At 40.2% G+C, this 19,966-nt stretch overlaps 1 protein-coding gene across 4 annotated transcripts in view; it reads left to right on the top strand.

Annotated features, from left to right (window-relative positions):
* tcf4 (transcription factor 4) overlaps positions 1-19,966 on the top strand; it is a 318,467-nt gene that overhangs the window by 276,057 nt on the left and 22,444 nt on the right. For all 4 annotated transcript variants that reach the window (XM_078271791.1, XM_078271789.1, XM_078271792.1 and 1 more), the window contains 4 exons: positions 2,654-2,724; positions 2,932-3,010; positions 7,695-7,774; positions 8,061-8,270. In XM_078271791.1, the coding sequence (XP_078127917.1) occupies positions 2,654-2,724; positions 2,932-3,010; positions 7,695-7,774; positions 8,061-8,270 (440 nt within the window). The remainder of the gene's footprint in view (positions 1-2,653; positions 2,725-2,931; positions 3,011-7,694; positions 7,775-8,060; positions 8,271-19,966) is intronic.

Here is a 19,966-nt window from a genome sequence, read left to right as displayed (position 1 = left end):
TTTCTGATGTTTTATAGACCAAGTGTTTAATCAATTAGCCGAGAAAATAACCAGCAGATTTATCGATAATGAAAAGAACTGTTAGCTGCAGCCATGCTACAGTGGACATTTTGATCATTCTTTTCCAACGTGACAATTCATGTCCATTGTAAATGACATGAATCCAAACTCAACACAGCTGCTGTTCTTTGTGAAGAAACACACTGTACATTTTTTCTTCCGTCCGCGGGATGTGAGTGTTTAATTTTTCAAAAGAGGGTGTAATATCATTTGAGGTCCAGCAGTATGTAATTTGAATAAAAAACATGTCAAAAATCTTATAATGAAACCAATAGTACTTAAATTGCATACTGTTTCCGGTGAAATATACTGGACACTACGCCGGCAAAAGTATCCCACAATGCATCGCGGTAGTAACGACAACGTTCATGACAGACAAACGGACAGAAGCCAAGGAGCTCTGTAACGTCAATAACGCTCTGATTTACATTTCTACATACTTAAATCTGCGATTTTGATACCGGCGACTGTTGGTCTAGTTATTTGCCTTTTTCAGTGATCTGGCGATAAAGCTGCTCCCAACGGCAAGGAGACTCTCAGGAGGTGACGTTGAAAATTACAGCTTAGTGCTTCCGAAAAGATACACACTACTGTTCATTTACACAAAAGTATGTTGATCGAATGTATACATTGAGTATGTAGTGCAGAGTATTCAATCTTGGATGCAACCCAAGAATTCCATCCCCAGCTTTGTCGTGCGTTCCAATGCACACTATTGGTGGGAAGGTGGTGAGGGATCATGTCCTCATCAGTGCACCACCACTGCAACTCCTACTTTTTTGCGATCCATTTTTTATTTTCCATATATGCAAATAAACCGGCAAACACATTTGTTTAGAAAATTACCAAAAAAAGAAAGCTTTATGTTTATTATTGTGCTGTTGATGGTCCCACTGTGCAATGCTAAGAGGAAGTTGAGGAGCTACTCACAGCTGCAAATAAAATAGTGGATAATGATGACATAGCTCCAAGAAGAAGAAGAAAACATAAAATGTTCATTTCCTTTTTAGAACAAAAAGTTGAAGTACATTGATTCCTTGTAAACTAACTGCAAAAACGCAGTGCTACAACTAATATGGAATATGGAATTGGGACATGGCAAAGGAACTGGCTATTTACAGTAATGCCTGGAGCAAATGGGAGCAAACATTTACTAGAGTATATAAAGAAAGAACTAAAGAAATAAAAATAACCAAATGCATAACAAAAAAAATAAATAAATAAATAAATATGCAAACTTAAATAACTAGATGTTTGTCTTTTATCTTTGATGGACACACAAAAATAAACACAGAAAATCTTCAAAATCAGTTTCATCTTCTGAATGCTCTCCTCCTTTGCAGCTATAAGCTCTCATCTCATTTATGAAAAAAGATTTTCTCCTGCACATGTTCTAAATTAAGTCAGGATGCAAGTGTGTGTGTGTGTGTATGTGTGTGTGCGTGTGTGCGTGTGTGTGTGTGTGTGTGTGTGTGTGTGTGCGTGTGGCAGTAAACCCTTGGATGGTTTACTAGGCCAGTGGTATGGCGTGAGTGAGACATGAGGCTTTAACCCCAAAACATATGCTGCTTCCTGTCTCTCTCTCTGTCTTCATCCCTATCTCTCTGTCTGTCTCTCTCTCTCTCTCTCTCTCTCTCTCTCTCTCTCTCTCTCTCTCTCTCTCTCTCTCTCTCTCTCTAACAGCTTAAAGAAGTCCCGTCCTGCCAATTTTTGTAATGGATTCATTTGCCATGAAAGGATGTGTTTTGCTGTGTCTGTGTGACGTGCACGTTTTTAACTTGTGTGTGCGAGCGTAAACTTTCCATCTGGGATCTGCTATCAGGAGAGATGAGCTGTGAGCATGTCAGAGTCTCTCTGTTTCTTTGTGTGTGTGTGTGTGTGTGTGTGTGTGTGTGTGTGTGTGTGTGTGTGTGTGTGTGTGTGTGTGTGGGCGCTCATCTGGTCCTGTGAGGTCACTTCCTTCCTCTCTGGCCTCAGTGCTTTTTGAGTGTGTGAAACAGATTTAGTTGTTTTGAAGTCCAGCATTTGCACAAACACATGCTGTCAGTCACTTAAAATGGGAACAAATGTAGATGTAGAATGTCAGTTCCTATTGAATTCTGCCCCTGATTCTTGTCACATTATTTGAGAAGGGTCACACCATCAAATGTTCTGTGTCAGCATCAACATTTTGCATACCCATGCTCTGCTCAAAGTATAAACTGCTCCACATAAGAGATGCATTGTGATCTGCCGACAGGAGTTTTGAATCAATGTGTCGACTTACTGTCCATTGGACAAAATCCACATGCATAAAAAATGCCATTGGGAGCTTCCACTTCTTCTACTCCTTGTGTTATTTCCTGCAGTGTAAGAAAGAACAAATACAGATTAAAAAGGAAACCAGGCACAACTGCTACACAATTTGGAAGGAAGACAAATCAATTATGATAGTAACAGAATTGGATTTGTATGTGAATTAGTGTTAATGAATATGTTTTACCAATTTGAGTGTGGAACACATCGACTTAATAATCAAAATATGTAGTAAACAACATCCTTATTTTCAAGAATACGTGCCTCTTTTTCCCGCGTGTGTGTGTGTGTGTCACAGCTAACCGAGCGCCGAGCGCAGCAGCCAGCAGCTCTCAGACAGGAGACGCCTTAGGGAAGGCACTCGCATCGGTAAGTGTAGCACACACATTCAAATGTGAGATACCTGTTCAGTATTTTATTATTATAGTAGTAATTAGTATTTTATTAATTATTTCTTAATTTGTCTTTCTATTGTATTTGTCTTTTTTAATATTCTTTGGAACTTTTAGAGTAATCATCTATCTCTAGATGTTGTTCTACGTACTTCTCTGACTTCTATATATATATGTTTTTCAGATCTACTCCCCAGACCACACGAATAACAGCTTCTCGTCCAATCCCTCCACCCCAGTCGGCTCCCCGCCCTCCCTCACAGGTAGCACATGACACTCACCGTCCAATTACAACACAGCAGCTATGCTGTGTTTCGCAGAACCAAAAACTAAAAGGCAGAACTGACTTGGTATGGAATAGGAATTACACAAATAACAATGAAACTTGAAACTTGAAACTTGACTTGGACTTGTTTCACATGACTTGAGACTTGACTTAAGACTTGACTTAAGACTTGACTTGGACTTGTTTCACACGACTTAAGACTTGACTTGTTTCACACGACTTAAGACTTGACTTGGACTTGTTTCACATGACTTGAGACTTGACTTGTTTCACATGACTTGAGACTTGACTTGTTTCACATGACTTGAGACTTGACTTGGACTTGTTTCACATGACTTAAGACTTGACTTGTTTCACATGACTTGAGACTTGACTTGTTTCACATGACTTGAGACTTGACTTGTTTAACATAACTTGAGACTTGACTTGGACTTGTTTCACATGACTTAAGACTTGACTTGTTTAACATAACTTGAGACTTGACTTGGACTTGTTTCACATGACTTAAGACTTGACTTGTTTAACATGACTTGAGACTTGACTTGGACTTGTTTCACATGACTTAAGACTTGACTTGTTTCACATGACTTGAGACTTGACTTGGACTTGTTTCACATGACTTAAGACTTGACTTGTTTCACACGACTTAAGACTTGACTTGGACTTGTTTCACATGACTTGAGACTTGACTTGTTTCACATGACTTAAGACATGACTTGTTTCACATGACTTGAGACTTGACTTGGACTTGTTTCACATGACTTAAGACATGACTTGTTTCACATGACTTGAGACTTGACTTGGACATTTGGTTTCAAAAATGTACTTTAGACTTGACTTGACTAAACTTAACTTGGACTAGTTTAAAATAACTACTTGAACTTGAACTTGATTCAATTGACTTGAGACTTGACTTAAACTTGTTGTAAATGACATTTGATCTGACTTGACCTCTTTTTCAAATGACTTAAAATACAGCTCTGGGAAGAAGAGTAAAGGTATTTAGACAAATTAAAAGGTACACATTTAACCAAAGCTATACAGCTAGTTTTATTAAAAAGGATTTTTACTCATTAAGTGGAATCACTTTTTTTTTTTTTGGGATTTGATTTATTTTGGATTTGACAGACAACATAATCCAAAGGATAACATGTTAAAAAACACTTATTTCCAACAAGGTCCTTGGTGTTAGAACATTTAACACATGACAAAGACAATAATATTTAACACAAATCACCCAAGGTTCAAAAGCATTCTAAAATCAGAAAATCACAGATCACATAAAATAATCAGTCTATTCTAATTAAAAAAGATTGGTTACTCTATTCCATAAAATGCCTTAACTTGATGTCTAAAAGCCCCTCTGGTATTTACACATTCCACAATGTTATACCTGTATAGAAAAAAGCACTTCTAGCTGCATTGTTGACTCTGGGCACTTTACAAGAACGGACACTGGCCCTAGTATTGTGATTATGCTGTGTATGAACCATTTTTATATGAGAGTGTAAATATTTGGGAGCAGAGCCATTTAGGACATTATACATAATGATTCAACTTTAACTGCTCCACTCTAACATTTACTGGCAGCAGTCCTACCCTTTTAAAAGCATCTCTACCAATATGAGTCTTGGGGGGGGGGGGTGCATTTAACAGGTAGCGGATAACATTATTTTGCATTACTTGCAGTCTGTTTTTAAGTTTAACTGATAATCCACAGTACCAGGCAGAACATGCATAATCAAAATGACATTGAATCAGTGATACAACCAGTAATTTATTGATAGAAAAATGTAGATGCCTTGTCCTGCAATACAGGAATTTCAGTTTACCGGCACAATTGGATAATATTTTGTCAGCAATACATTTACAGGTTAATGACTGCTCTAATGTTAAGCCCAGGTATGTGACACTTTTCTGAGACACTATTTCAGTGCCATTACATGTGACCTTAAGTGCATTTGTTCTGGACAACTTCCTTTTTTGTTCCAAATAAAAAGCCTGTTGTCTATGAGCCACTTGCTAACACTATCTAATTCATTACCTAGAGTCTTCTCAATCTCACTGATATCACTCCCAGAGACCAGTAATGCAGAGTCATCAGCATATAAATGCAGCTTACATTTTACCGCAGCTGGCATGTCATTGATATAAACTAAAAATAAAAGGGGGTCAAGGATTGAACCTTGGGGCACCCCACAAGTAATATCCTGAGGATCTGATATGGTCCCCTCAACATCACAAACTTGAGTTCTTCCAGTGAGGTAAGAGGTGAACCATTTCACAGCAGTATGTCTGAAGCCTATACTTTGTAGCATGGATAGTAGCATTGCATGGTTTACAGTATCAAAGGCTTTTTGCAAATCAAGAAGAATCATGCCCACATACTTTCCTTCATCAAAGTTTTGTCGACAAGGTTTCAGTAGAATATGCTAAATCCAGACTGAAGTTCATACAGTAGATTTTGTCTGACAAGGTACTTTTACTCTTATATTACTTGGCGTAATATAAGACCATAAAAACACATTCATAATTGCTTTGTTTCCTCTCCATCCTCTTCCTCTTATTTCCACCAATTACTCCTCCTCATAGCTGATGTTGAAAACTCTCGCTGCTCCTTAAAATGAAAAATGACTTTTCCTAATAATAGTTGTGTCAAATTTGTCTCTAATTGCCGCGGCTACACACACCGTTAGATATTTCTGTGCCGCGCCTTGTGACTGATAGCTTTAATTACGAGCACCACTTCCACAAATCGTTCACAAACCTACCGGCTCTGCAAACATGAGCCCCCTCCCCTCCCGTCTTCCTTCTCCTCCTCATCCTCATTATAGCTGCCTCGGATATTGCCTGCTAAACCATAATTGGTGTTTATCATTGTGTCAGAGTTACACCGCTTTTTACAAATTAGAAATGAAGCCTATTAAAGCAAACTACATGCAAATTGATATCCAAGGCTAATTCTGTGAGGTTGTTTTACTGTGTTGGACTTGGAACAATTTACCCTGGCATTTAATACATATATTTGTATTTGCACATGAATGTACCCAGGTGATTATTCTTTAATTAGCATATGGAAATGAGCATGTAATATGAATAAAGGAGAGGGGAGAGAAGAGACCGTGAGACAAAATGGGAAGACAATTAAAAAAAACGGGAGAAACACAAGCTAATGAGATGAGATCAGCGTTACAAAGGAGAGATCAGCGATGAGGGCAGACAGGATGTAAGAGGAGAAAAGACGAGCAGAACAAGCATGGAAGGGTAAGAAAAGGGAATAAAGGAGGAGAGGAGATGAGGAATGAGAAAAGGAGATAATGAAAGCTGCAAGCAACGATGAACGGGCCCCTCATATTGGTAGGACGCTGGTCAACATGGCCCTGCATTTGCACAATAATCGAACAGTGCGTAGAGTGAGGGGTGATGGATACAATGTATTGCAACCACTTCTTGTTTCGCGGCGTAACATGAAGATTTGCCACCTTGCCACGTCCACACCGTTGAACGAAAACATAAAAGCTTCGTTAAGGTCTTTATATTGTACTGACCAATTTTGAAGTCAATCGGGTTAAATCTGTAGGAGTGATTTAATTATTGTATCCACATTACTGATTAATCAAAAGTCTCAACAAATATTTTGTAAAAGCTTTTGTGAAAGCATCAAAAGTCAACCCTACAATATTGCCGCAATATCGACATTGATGTATTTGGTCTCCGTATCGCCCAGCTCTACTTAGGAGTGTATCAAATATATTTTGTTTCCATTCACCACCTGTTATTGTGGTGGTGAATGAAAGAGATAGCTACCTTCAAAACTTGGACAAAGAAAACCCAATTAAAACCCAATCTATCTGCATGGCCGGCTACAACTTGGGCGTCAACATGTGTTTGTAGTGATATGGGTGAAATTGGTGCTTTAAATTTTGTCTCATATTTGAAACCCAAACGCTATTGAAAGGCCTCCATATACCAGCCTGTCAACACTCAGTCGCTGTGTCTGTCTACCAGCTAATGGGACCTGTCGATTCAGATAGGACCCTTCAGAGCAACGGCAAACACAAAAGCAGAAAAGAACAGAGACACAATGCTTGTTTATTCTGCAAAGGGGCCATGCTAATCAACCACTTGTACCTTTTCAAAGACAAAAGCCTGATATTAGCATTTCTGCTATGAGATATGAGTTGGTTTGTTTTGTCTTTTCTTCCTCATCTCTCGGTTTATTATGTCCGAGTACCACAAGTGGATACAATGAAACACTCCTTGTGTGTAAAGATGTTTTGTCTGCCATGTGGTGCTACATTGAGTGGTTTCTTTTTAGCGACATATCAAAGGAGAAGCGGTTTGTGCTCTAATCCACACAGACATCCATCCATTTTCTATACACACTTGCACGCTGTGCAGGGTCGCAGATGGGTTGGAGTGTATCCCAGCTTGCATTGGGTGAGAGGCGGGATACACCCTGGACAGGTCGGCAGTCTATCACATAACATACATGCAGATGAAGGGATGCCCGTTTGAACTAAACTAAACGAAAACACAAAATACTCATGTCTCCCTGCTCTCTGAATCCTGTCATGCGTCCTTGCTTTTAATCTCCCGCTGTCATCTGCCTGTTCCCCATCTCCTCTCCTGATGACGTCTCCTTATCTCCTCTCTCCTAGCTGCCAGTTCAGCTGTCTGGTCGAGGAACGGCGGACAGGGAGCGTCATCGCCAAACTATGAGGCACCATTGCACTCTCTGGTATGTACGCACACACACACAACACATTGTGTACTTGTCGAATACAAACATATGAATATATATATATATATATATATATATATTCATTTCAAACTGAACGATTCGTTGGACTAATCCTATTTCATTTAGAAAACTCTAGTCAGGCATGCTACGCTGAACTAGCTCGTTGCAATACGGCTAGTAACGTTAATGTGAATATTACCAGACCAGAGTTAGAAGATCCTCGGAGATAAGTAAGAAAACCTCAGCGGGTTTCTCATTCTTTCTGTGTCCCGTCACTCTGCAGCAAAGTCGTATCGAGGACCGCCTGGAGCGTTTGGACGATGCCATCCACGTACTGCGGAGCCACGCGGTAGGACCGTCGACGGGTATGGCCAGCGGACACGGTGAAATGCACAACCTCATTGGGGCCGCACATACGCACAACGGCGCTATGGGCGCTCTGAGCAGCGGGTACGGGACGGGACTGCTGTCGGCCAACAGACACTCCCTCATGGTAGGACCCAGAGCATTTTTTTATACGAATATGAATACAAAAAACGGTATTGTCCACAGATACAAGAATACAAGAGAGACAGGACATTACAAACAGTACATGGCCAAGACGGCAAGATGGACAAAACAGACAATACATTTCATAAAAAGTGACTTTACAAAGGTTACATTTACAAAAGTAAATAAGTAAATAAATAGATAAATATAGCCTACTAAAAATGCTTGCTGAGCATAAAACCTGCAGAAATGAGTGTAAGGGTGAGGACAGAAGTCCCATTAATCCCTCTAAATATGGTCCTCAGTGTTGATAGTGAAAAGTTCTAGCTTTAAAAAAAAAAAAAAGGGAAATCCATGCACATCTAAGCTGATGGAGTGCCAAAATCTGAAAAATTGAAATATAATCCGCACTAAGCCTGAAAACATGTTATTATTAAGATATTGTAGCACTGAATGTCTAAAGTCTCTTCCTATTGAGCTATTTGTTAAAAACACTTAATACCATGCAAATATGTCAAACTCAATATGTCATCGGGGCTCATATTCACTCTTAATATCTGTTTAAAAGTGAGTCAGGCTGGCAACAAAATATGAAAAGACAGGATGCAAGGTAAATAAAATGACAGGGATTATTTACTTGTATTCAAGATTGTTTATGTGGTTTAATAAGATGGACAAGGAGACCATTAGTGGTACTGATCACGTTGATTTCTTCTGATCTTGACACACATTAAATGAAATTAATTGCCGTTGGGGCTGCAAAAATCCCATTCTCCGAGCAAAAATTACTCATACCTCTAGGAAGCACTATCAGACCATACGTCTAATGAAAGATGAAGCTCAAAATAAAGATAAGCGAGATAAAAGTTCTTGAACCATGGCTATTTGTCTATTGTTATGAAGTTGATCTTCTCAGGAAAGGTTTTGGCTTAAAAAATGGGTTGCATATCTAACAAAGGGAAAGTGAGGCCAGTTCCACGGAAAGAAGCCTAATGATCTTGCATGTGTTGCTTGACGAAATTATTTGTCTTGGCAAAAGAAAGTCTGACTTTCTTGAATTGCCCTTTTGAAGTGGATTTAAAACTGACAAGTGATCTACGTCTTCACACAGCTGAGAAACAACCAACGACTCGCCAACAAAGTGGCGAGTCAAAAGAACCAGTTCTACACAGTGCCTACTGTCACAGGATCACAGTGTGAAGAAGAAGAAAAAAAGGACAGTCTTACAAGCGGTCAAATAAAAGTTAACCTACTATTATATTGACAGAGGTTTAAACAGATGAAGTTAAAAAGGAGGACCATAACAGGAGAGGAGGAGGTTTAATTGAGAAAATGAAGTCAGACAAACAGCAGTAATGGTTTCCATATTTAATTTTGGATTTTTTGTTGCTAACTTGAAACAGTAAATATAAAGAACCAAACAGCTGTGTGACAGAAGGAGCTGTAGGAGGGCGAGAGAGAGAGAGAGAGAGAGAGAGAGAGAGAGAGAGAGAAAGCATTATAAAACACTGCCAGTATAAACACATTCGGATGCCTGAACATGTTCAGGCAGACCTGCTTTGTTTATTTGTGCTATGCGTTTGTGCATATTCGCATGCACGCACACGCACGCACACACACACACACACACACGCACAAACACGTTCACCAGATGTTACTGCTGCAAATTAACACACAAGATATTCTGCACTCTGTCCTGACCTTTTCAACACCATCCACGTCATCCATTGGGCTTCAGAAGGGACATGTTGACAGTGTTAGGTCTTCCAGGCAACGTGGCAATGGTTACGTTAAGGTTTAAGGTTAGGGTTAGCTGCCTGGAAGGCGACGTTGGAGGCTTAAAACACCATCGAGCCATTTTGACTTTTGTTCTGTCCAACAGTTGTTGTATTGTTGCTGTAATGAACACTGCAGCCTCTGGGAGACGCTAGCAGCAGCTAGCACTGGCACTGTTCTCACTACAGTAGTTCAGGAGCTTTGTCTCTGTGGGTGTGTGTGTGTGTGTGTGTGTGTGTGTGTGTGTGTGTGTGTGAGAGCACGCACGCAGGCCGGCTCCCACAGAGATTATGTTCTTCTCACGCATATCTGTCCAGCTGTCTCTCTCTCTCTCTCTCTCTCTCTCTCTCTCTCTCTCTCTCTCTCTTTCTCCCCTTTTACGTGTGTATTTTTTTATTATTTCCTGCTTCTTCAATCTTAAAGGTGCCCTGAATAAATATTAACAATAAATAAGATGTAATGTGAATGGTGTCCCTCAAACTTCTGAACCCTCAACTGTACGCTTTTAGCTTCTTTTAGCACATAGTTTTAGTTTTGGTTCAGTCTCACCGCTCTCATTACAGTAATGTTGTTTCCAGCAGCAGCAGGCAGATGTTTTCTGCAAACAAGCTCTGATACTCTACACAACCTGCCTATAGCACCAAACTGCAGACAGACAAAAAGTCAACTAGCTGGTGGAACATTTTGCAGCTAAAGAGGCAAACTGAGTTAGTTAGTGGAGACTAAACCAGAGCTACAGGGACAGTGCATTCTGGACTTATGATGTCATCTTAAGTTTGTGGTAAAGAAAGTGCTTCAAATGTACGGGACATATACTGTACTTTTTGAGTTTCATTCTGAGGTGCTCGTTGGACGTCTCCAGAGACAAATGTGGACACAAATCTTAATGAAGTCACGTGTGGTTCAGCCTGAGAAAACATTCAAAGTTAACTTCTTGTGAAGGATAGGGGGGGGGGAGAATAAAGTGAAGGATATGTGTTGAAAAACACTGTTTACTATGGCCTCTTTAAAAACAACACACACACAGAAGCTCATAAATTGCTCCTTGTGTTGTCATTAGGACCCATGTGTGTGTGTGTTTATTCAGGCACTGGATTATTGGCCGATAGTCAAACAAACTCATTAAGACTGAAAACACAGCGGCTCTAAAATATGTTTTTTCCATATAGGTGCGGGTCGGTCCGCGCTGATGACACACATTTCCACTATAGCCTCATAGCAGTGGATAGCAGTGCTACTATAGCATATACATGACATCAAATTAGACTGCAGTTGGCTACATTCTGCTACATCTAAAAGTGAAAATTAATAAATTCTGTATATGGGACACTGAGCTATTTGATGACCTCTTTGAAAGGTGAGCAGGTGAGGCAGAATCCCGAGCGTTTTCTAATTTTATGGGATGATGTTCTCTTCCAGTCACAGAGAGGTTTATAGCCCGTCCCAGGATGGTGTCCTTTTTCCTTCCAATGGTGTCAAATGTTGTCAGTGTTCTGGTACAAGAGTTGATCCTGAGATGTGTATTAAGAGTTTTGGTTGTAAAGAGAAAAAAGGGAACCCAATATAGAGAAATGTGTGTTACCAATTGTAAAAAGCATACCTCCAACGAGCCACTTAGTAGTAGTTTAATTGGAGGGGCTGCTGCTTCAAGAAGTATCTCTCCCCAAATCCCCAATTCAACGTTTTCTTTTAATAATCTCAATATTCCTCAATATAGACATGGGTCATTTAACAATACTGTAGGTTTATGTTTATGTAAATTATTTCAATACAACCCTATTGCAGACAAAAGACAATTTAATTGGTACACAAAAGTACTGAAGTTTGGTTCCCAGGCCTAGGTATAGCACACGCGTGTGTGTGTGTGTGTGTGTGTGTGCGTGCGTGCGTGTGTGCGTGCGCACGCGTGTCTGTGTACAGTGTAAACAGGAAGTTTCAACGAAAAGAAAAGCGACTCAATAGATATACTGAAAAAAAGAAATGAGTGGAAAATGAAGTGAGAGGAAGGAGTGATGTAATGTCTAAAACGAAGCCATTGTGTTTGTATTGAGGCTTTTCTGTTTTTTCTCATGCATGCATTCACTCTTTCTCTCTCTCTCTATCTCTCTCTCTCTTTTTCTTCACTTTCACAAACATTTTATTACATGTTTACTCCATTGCATATTTTTTGTCACTTTTGATTTCATCTTCCTGTCCTGACATACTCATATTCTCTCTCTCTCTCTCTCTCTCTCTCTCTCTCTCTCTCTCTCCCTCACATGCACACACACACACACACACACACACACACACACACACACACACACACACACACACACACACACACATTTACAGCTGTATGTAGTTTGGCAGTGTTAGGCAGAGAAGCCTGCAGGCTGAGGTCATAACTCTGGGAAAACAGGTGGTAGACTGATGTGAGAGAGAGAGAGAGAGAGAGAGAGAGAGAGAGAGAGAGAGACACACACAGACACACAGACGTGAATGCATCATACACACCCAAACACATAAACGCATTAAGGCAGACATTGATACACACACATGTTCCGACATTTTCCATTTCTTTCCAATTAGGTTTATGTTTTCTCTGTGCTCAAATCATTCCAGCTAGTCATTTTATTTAACACTTGTTCTTAAAGTTTCAAAGCACTATAGAAATGAACAAAATATCCCTCAAAACAAAGAAGATTAAGAGCACGTTTTTGCTCTGTTATGTTGTTGTGACGTGATGATACGGTTGAGAAATCAGTTTGGAGGGGGACTCTGAAACGAGGGGTAAGGTCAAGGGTGAGAGATGTCTCTCTCTCTCTCCATTAAGCGGTGTACAGTAGGTGAAACGGATCGTAATCTGCAGCGCGTTGCTGTAAAACACACTAATGCCTTTTAATACTCTGAATCTCCTCTTTTCTCAGTCGCTAAATGCACTCCTATAAGCTGATGGAAATCTTCTATCGCCCATTTACCTTCAGTACAATCATAAACTATCTGTTATCACATCGTTCTAAAACTGTTCAAAAACTATATGTCCAAAAGTACAATGGACACCCATAGTCCATAAACGTTTGTTTGTTCCGAGGCTGTTTTTTCTGCCGTTGTCGAGGCCAAACCAGCTGTTTACCAGCGGATTACTTTAAAGGAACACGCCGACTTATTCGGACTTTAGCTTATTCACCGTATCCCCCAGATTTAGATAAGTCCATACATACCCTTCTCATCTCTGTGTGTATCGTAACTCTGTCTGATGCACCCACCGCTAGCCTAGCTTAGCACAGATCCTGGCGGTAACCGGTTCCAACTAGCCTACTGCTCCCAATAAGTGACAAAATAACATGTTCCTACTTACATGTTGTGATTTGTATAGTTACAGCGTGTACAAATAACAAGGTCACATGAGACACAGCCGTCTTCTAACTGTATATAAACTGGGAACTATATTCTCAGAAGGCGAAGCACTGCTACTTGGGCGGAGTGATTATTACTCCAACTCTGAGCGGACTCCAGGCGAACTCTCTGCTCTTCACCACGGGGCTTCTCAGGTGCTGCGAGCAAATCACTCCGTCCGGTTATGTATGGACCCGGGCGGGGTCCATACATCTAATGGACCCCGCTCTGGGGGATACGGTGAATAAGCTAGAATCCCAATAAGTCGGCGTGTTCCTTTAACACCCATAGTTTTAAAATGACGCTGTGGAATAAGGTCTGGCTAGTCCACACATACATTCTAGGATAGGAGGATAAAAAAACGCTCCGGGTTGTTTGCATTTCTTTAAACCGTTAACAATCGTCTTGGGCAGTCTTGTATAAAGTACTTGAAAGCAATACTTGAGTAAAAGTACAAGTATCTTACGAGAAAATTACTTTGGTAAAAGTTTAAATCACCTTTTAGAATATTACTTGGTTTAGGGTCTCAGGTCGAGCGATGACGATGCTAAAATTTTTCTCAACACTATTTGTATGGAGGGCCAACTGTGACAAAAATGAATAAAATAACTGAATACACCTTATTCTGATACTAAATAATAGGAATGTATAAAATATAGTTACGTAAAATGACAAAAAATTTATGAGCTATAACTTGAAAATAATTTAAAAAATAAAAAAATCTAAGTTATGTTTGGCATGCACATGTATTTAAAAAAAAAAAAAGTCTACATGGAGCTATTGTAAATTAGCCTAGAAATCTAGACGCACCCTAGCGGCAGCAAATGTAATTTACAGCCAGGGTCGTCTAGCAACTCTCCGTTGGCTTGCGAGATGGAAAAACCAAACTCTAGTCAGGCCAATCACATCGTGAATAGAGTCGGTGGGCGGGCTTAACACAATGACGGCAGAGTTGCGACGGTTCCGCGTGAATTCCCTGCTACTTGAAAATAAAGAAGATGGCTGCTGCTGCTGGCGAAAAGCGGCCTTTTGAATCGGCTTTTGGCCGCGACTCTGAAAGACTTTTCTTTGAGAAAAGAACAAAGAACGGCACTGAAGTCATTCTTAAAAAAGGAAGATGTGTTCGGAGTTTTGCCGACCGGATACGGCAAAAGTTTAATCTATCAACTAGCTTTGCTCTGGTTGGTTGTAGCGCGATCCTATTGCGTGCAGAGGGAATTTGAAAGACAACCGTTTATCCCGCCCCTCGGATTGAGCCCTGCCAATGGTGAGTTCCCAGACCCAACATCTGGATGTGGGTCTGGCTTGTCAGGCTAATTGTAAATTATTTTTTTTAAAGTGCAAAAGGCTAGTAAGTGGACCTTGACTTAAGATTTGTTTTTCTATCAAACCACTCTTTCCAAATACTTTAATATTTAAAGTATACTTTAATAGTTTACAGTGTCTATCTAAAAATTTTAAATATGACAAATCACTGTAAAGAAAATTCTTCAAAATATAGTGCAAAACTATATATTTTATTAAAAAAAATTGGTAGAAAAATATGTATATCTGCTTTCACCAAAACAGTAATCATAAATTCATCAAAACTTAAAATATTTTATAAATTAATATTATGATGTTCATATTCAGTTCTAATCAATTTTATTTATAGTATCAAATCATAACAAGAGTTATCTCGAGACACTTTACAGATAGAGTAGGTCTAGACCACACTCTATAATTTACAAAGACCCAACAATTCCAGTAATTCCCCCAAGAGCAAGCATTTAGTGCAGCAGTGGCGAGGAAAAACTCCCTTTTAGGGAGAAACCTCGGACAGACCCAGGCTCTTGGTAGGCGGTGTCTGACGGTGCCGGTTGGGGGTGTGATGAACAGTGGCAATAATAGTCACAATAAACATAATGGAACAGTGACTAGAAATAGTAGTTGTAGTAGTTCATGGCATAGCAGGGCAGAGCAGGGCAGAGCAGGGCATAGCAGGGCGTAGCAGCGTGTAACAGGGCATAGCAGGGCGTGCATCAGGACCACGGCGACAGCTGCAACCATGATTTTGTTGCCGCCCTAATCCAAGGAAACATGAATACAAATAGTTTATGCTAGGTTGGTACTAACTAATTTACTTATTTCTAATCATATTTTAAATATGCATCAAAGCACGAAAGCCACATGACCGAAGATTAAATCAAATCTGGTGTCTTTTTCATTTCAAATTACCACATGCACCAGATGCATTTCACTCAGAAATTGTTTACCTCATAATGACATTTTTCCAAATGACGTATTTCCCAGTGCACCTTTCTTCCTCTTCCCTCCATTTTACTCTGTTTAAAAGTCTGTCGTCCTTTACTCTGCTCATTACACGGAAAATTAAGAAAAAAAATACTTACATACGACACGCCGCTGGAAAATGTTGCTGTACTTTTCCTCCCATGGAAGTTCTCAACACTGGGCTCTGTGTGTGTGTGTGTGTGTGTGTGTGTGTGTGTGTGTGTGTGTGTGTGTGTGTGTGTGTGTGTGTGTGTATTTTGACGTCGCTAAAGCAGGTGCTTTCTGTCAAGTGTTCAGTTTGCACAGAGGAGGGACTGTTCAGTTTGAAGAATGTTCCACCGTGTGTGTGTGTGTGTGTGTGTGTGTGTGTGTGTGTGTGTGAGAAAGAGCGTGTTAAGGGTAGACCAGTGTAAATTCCAGGCCAATTTGTTTACAGTTTAAAAATCCAATGTATAATGTAGTTATTCACATCCACATAAATGTATTGCATTCACAAAAAAGTTTTTTTTCAATTAAACAAAAAAGATTTTTTCATTGTCTTTGCTTTAGTTTTAATACATTTTAATAGATTTTGAAAGGAAAATTAATCTTTTAATCTTAAAATGTCGCTACCACTGTCCGGGAACAGAAATTGTAACATGAATAGAAATCACTGAACTAAGGCTGTAGTGGAGACTTTTACATAAAAATGAACAACTTTCCCGTAGTCCTGAAGTGATGCGTTTTACGTCCACCAGCCAGAGCCAAAGGGGCCAGGAAGAGGGGAGGGATCATAGCGACGGAGCATCGGCTAGATCTATGGCAGAAGGTGTGGCGGAGAGGTTTCTGGAATGGATCCATCCATCCATCTTCATCGATTTCTGGAATGGATGCTTTTAGATTAAAAAAAAACGAAACTCGGCGTTCAGAGGACGGATTAAAGTCCAAAAACAGAAAGCGTTTGACGGCGAGGACAAACACAGATCACCGTCGGTGTAGCTTTTCCTCGTTGGAGTGGAGTGAACGAAGAGAAGGGACTAAGGACAGATCAAATGACCTAATCTGACGACTCTCATCACTTGGCCTTTTCTTTCTGTCTGCTCCTGGTGGCAGGGGAGGTGCGGCGAGCTCACAAGCATGCGTCGACAGTGATTGTGTAATTACTCTACTTACTAAATCCTGTAAAAAAAAAAAAAACATTTAATGTTGAATATGCCTTGTTAAAAAGGCCAGCACAACTTGGACTATTTTACCCCCTTTCTTAAAGTGGTACGTTCCACCACCCTCTTGAGACGCCAACACATGATCTGCGGTGAAGCTGCTCTGCGCTGGCTCTGCCTTTGTTTTTATTATGGGGAGAGCGTTGGAGACATCGTGGAGGAAGGGCTACCCCTTAGCGTGGCGCACCGCTCAATTTATTACAACTTTGACCTTCTTACCCCTAACTAGGGTTGGGTATCGTTTGGAGTTTTACGAGCCGGTACTTTTAAAACGATTCCGATTCCTAAACCAATTCTTGAAAAACTGAAAAATGACATCAAAGATGTAATGTGTTTACTAGCGATCACGTGCAGTGAATGGTTAATATGCTTTTATGTCCGTTTTGGTGAGCCCAGACGGAAAATATGGCATTTTAAAAGTAGCCTACATTTACGGTAGCTAGCTAACGGTAGACAGAGAAAGGGTGATATTTTTACGTGAAAATACACATTAAGTGGAACCTAAATGAGGAACCAAAATTTACGTTCTAATCCGGTCCGATTCCTCCTGGTTGCGTAGGAACCGGGTTTCGGTACCCAACCCTACCCCTAACCCCTATTTTTCACCGGGGAGTGCGTTTCAGCACGAGCAATCATGGCCATTTAAGTCAATGCTTAAGATAGGTCTATTTTCACGCGAGCCACAGAATGTTCAGACAGCAGGGCAGGAAGTGAAACAGCATCCAGTTAGTTCATCAAAAGACACCCCCCAATGACGTATATGTCTTTTCTACAACACCATGGACGACAAGAGATTCATCTTGGAGGTGGAAAGACACCACAGAGTCTTTTTAAACGGACAACGCCCAGAAAAGAGAAGGCATGGAGTTTAATTGCACTTTTAGGACAAGATTTTCCACAAATAAAAAAGTAAATATCAAGATCCAATGGTCATATTTCCAGGAAATGTGCTGATCCCATTCCTTCTCCCCTGAGCATGAACCTTTCCTGCTTCATATCACATCTCCTCCTTTGCGTCTGCTCCTCTGCAGAGGTGTGTTTTCTCGGGCTGCGACAATACATATATACGACAAGAGGAAATTGCCGAAATCCGTCTAATACGGGCTGAAATATTACAATTTACAGAGTTAGTAAATGGACCGAGTTCATTCTTCTCTCAGACATGTTACTGCAGGAGGAGAGACAGACTTGTCCCTACTGTTTACAACTGCATGACAAATGTGTGTGTGTGTGTGTGTGTGTGTGTGTGTGTGTGTGTGTTTCTGTGTCTGTGTTAGAGAGAGAGGGGTCTCTTGACCCAGAAATTCTCTTCTTTCTCTTTCTTGTCTTCCTGTGTAATCAGCACACACACACACACACACACAAATATGTTAAATGAACACACTTCCCACTGATCAACAACATTGCGCATGGCCGCTCCTCAGCCCCTCCTCCTCTATCTCTTGCTGTTTCTTTAAAAAAACAAAATGTAGTGATAGAGTCTGTAGATAAAGGTTTTCAGTGTCCATTAAAACTCCATTTATGAATAATTCATATCCAATGTCATGTTATTTATATTGTCATGTTGTATCTAGAGCTAACGCCAACGCTGGGTGGACAGGAACCAGTTTTCAAAAAATACCCGTGTAGGTTTGGACTAGGCCTTAGTCTTGTACACTTATTTCTTGAAAAGATATTTTCTGATTTAAATCAGTGCACATTTCTTACCTTTAACTGGATTTTATGCAAGCTCCTTGCGGGCTCACAGAATGTTGTGAAAATGATCATTACTTTGGTCTGGTGTTGAGCAACCAACTGTCAGATTTCAGAGGGTCCTTGATCACACCAACAATAGTACAACAGTTTTTTTACTTTTGTTGTTGATAATACAGTTGTTATCAGTGACTGTTTGGAAAACTCTCCTGTTGATGCATTCAAGGACACTCCAACATCTGTTTTTTGAGAGTTGGCTGCTGAACAGCCAACTCTACTAACCTTTTTTTTTAAATCAAGTAAACAATATGCACTTCATACTTTTCACAGCAGTCATATGTGCGTCTTAATTATGAGTCTTATTTTGTTGTCTGGGTTTGATTTTCAGACACGTCTCATGAATGCGATGCTTTCCAGCAGTTTACAATCAAATCACAGATGCCCGAGTGTCCTTGAATGCAACTCTGACAAAAATCAGAACAAAACAAATGTGCACTTTGACAAGATAATCTTAACTCCAGATTTGCTTAGTAGCTTTCACCGTAGCTTTTCTACCGCAGCTTGCTGTCGTGGCTGACAAAATCAAGCTGCTAGTAAAATCGCATCATTTCACCGATGCTTCCATATTGTTATTGGCTGCACGATTGGGTTTATCAGCCATCCAATGAGATATCTTGAACCTGAGGGGACGGTGGGTAAATGGCCGTGGCTGTAGTTTATGGTGACTATCTGAGCTACCGCAGCAGCAGCACATCAGTTTTACGTGTAATTTATTTATATTTTTCTCTTCCGTCTGTCTCCTCGTCTTCCCTCCTCATTGAACTGAATTAGGGAAGAGAGAAGGAAGGCTCGTTAAAAAATAAAAGCCCTCCATTAAAAATGTACGCCGCCACCCTCTCTGTCTCCCTCGCTGCTGCCATTTTACATTTGGGAATCCAGGCGGTGATGAAAGGCAGAGAACGGAAAGAAAAGAGAACGAAAGACGAGAGGCAAATAATAAATAAGGGAGCAAACAGGACGGATACACGCTCAGTTTGAAGCACACACACACACACACACACACACACACACACACACACACACACACACACACGCATGCAGAAAAGCCAGTCGACATTTTGTCAAATTTGCATGGAGCAAGAGGGGAGTTTGGCACAAACAGACACAGGGATTGATTTTTCAAAACAACTTCATTTTCACTATGGCTATTATACAATTCACAAAAGAAAGTAATGCCAGACAACAGTGTATGAATTATCAATGACAACGACAAAAAATATCTACACATGATGTGTTATAATCTGCTCTAAAAATGAACATAGTTTAGGACATTTGCTAAATTCTACACAAAAAAAAAGGACCTCTACATTCTTATATACTCAAC

Source organism: Sander vitreus, chromosome 16 (genome assembly GCF_031162955.1).
Source record: "Sander vitreus isolate 19-12246 chromosome 16, sanVit1, whole genome shotgun sequence".
Taxonomy (NCBI): Eukaryota; Metazoa; Chordata; class Actinopteri; order Perciformes; family Percidae; genus Sander; species Sander vitreus.
Note: the sequence above shows the minus strand (reverse complement) of the source record. Positions and strands in the feature narration are given on the sequence as shown.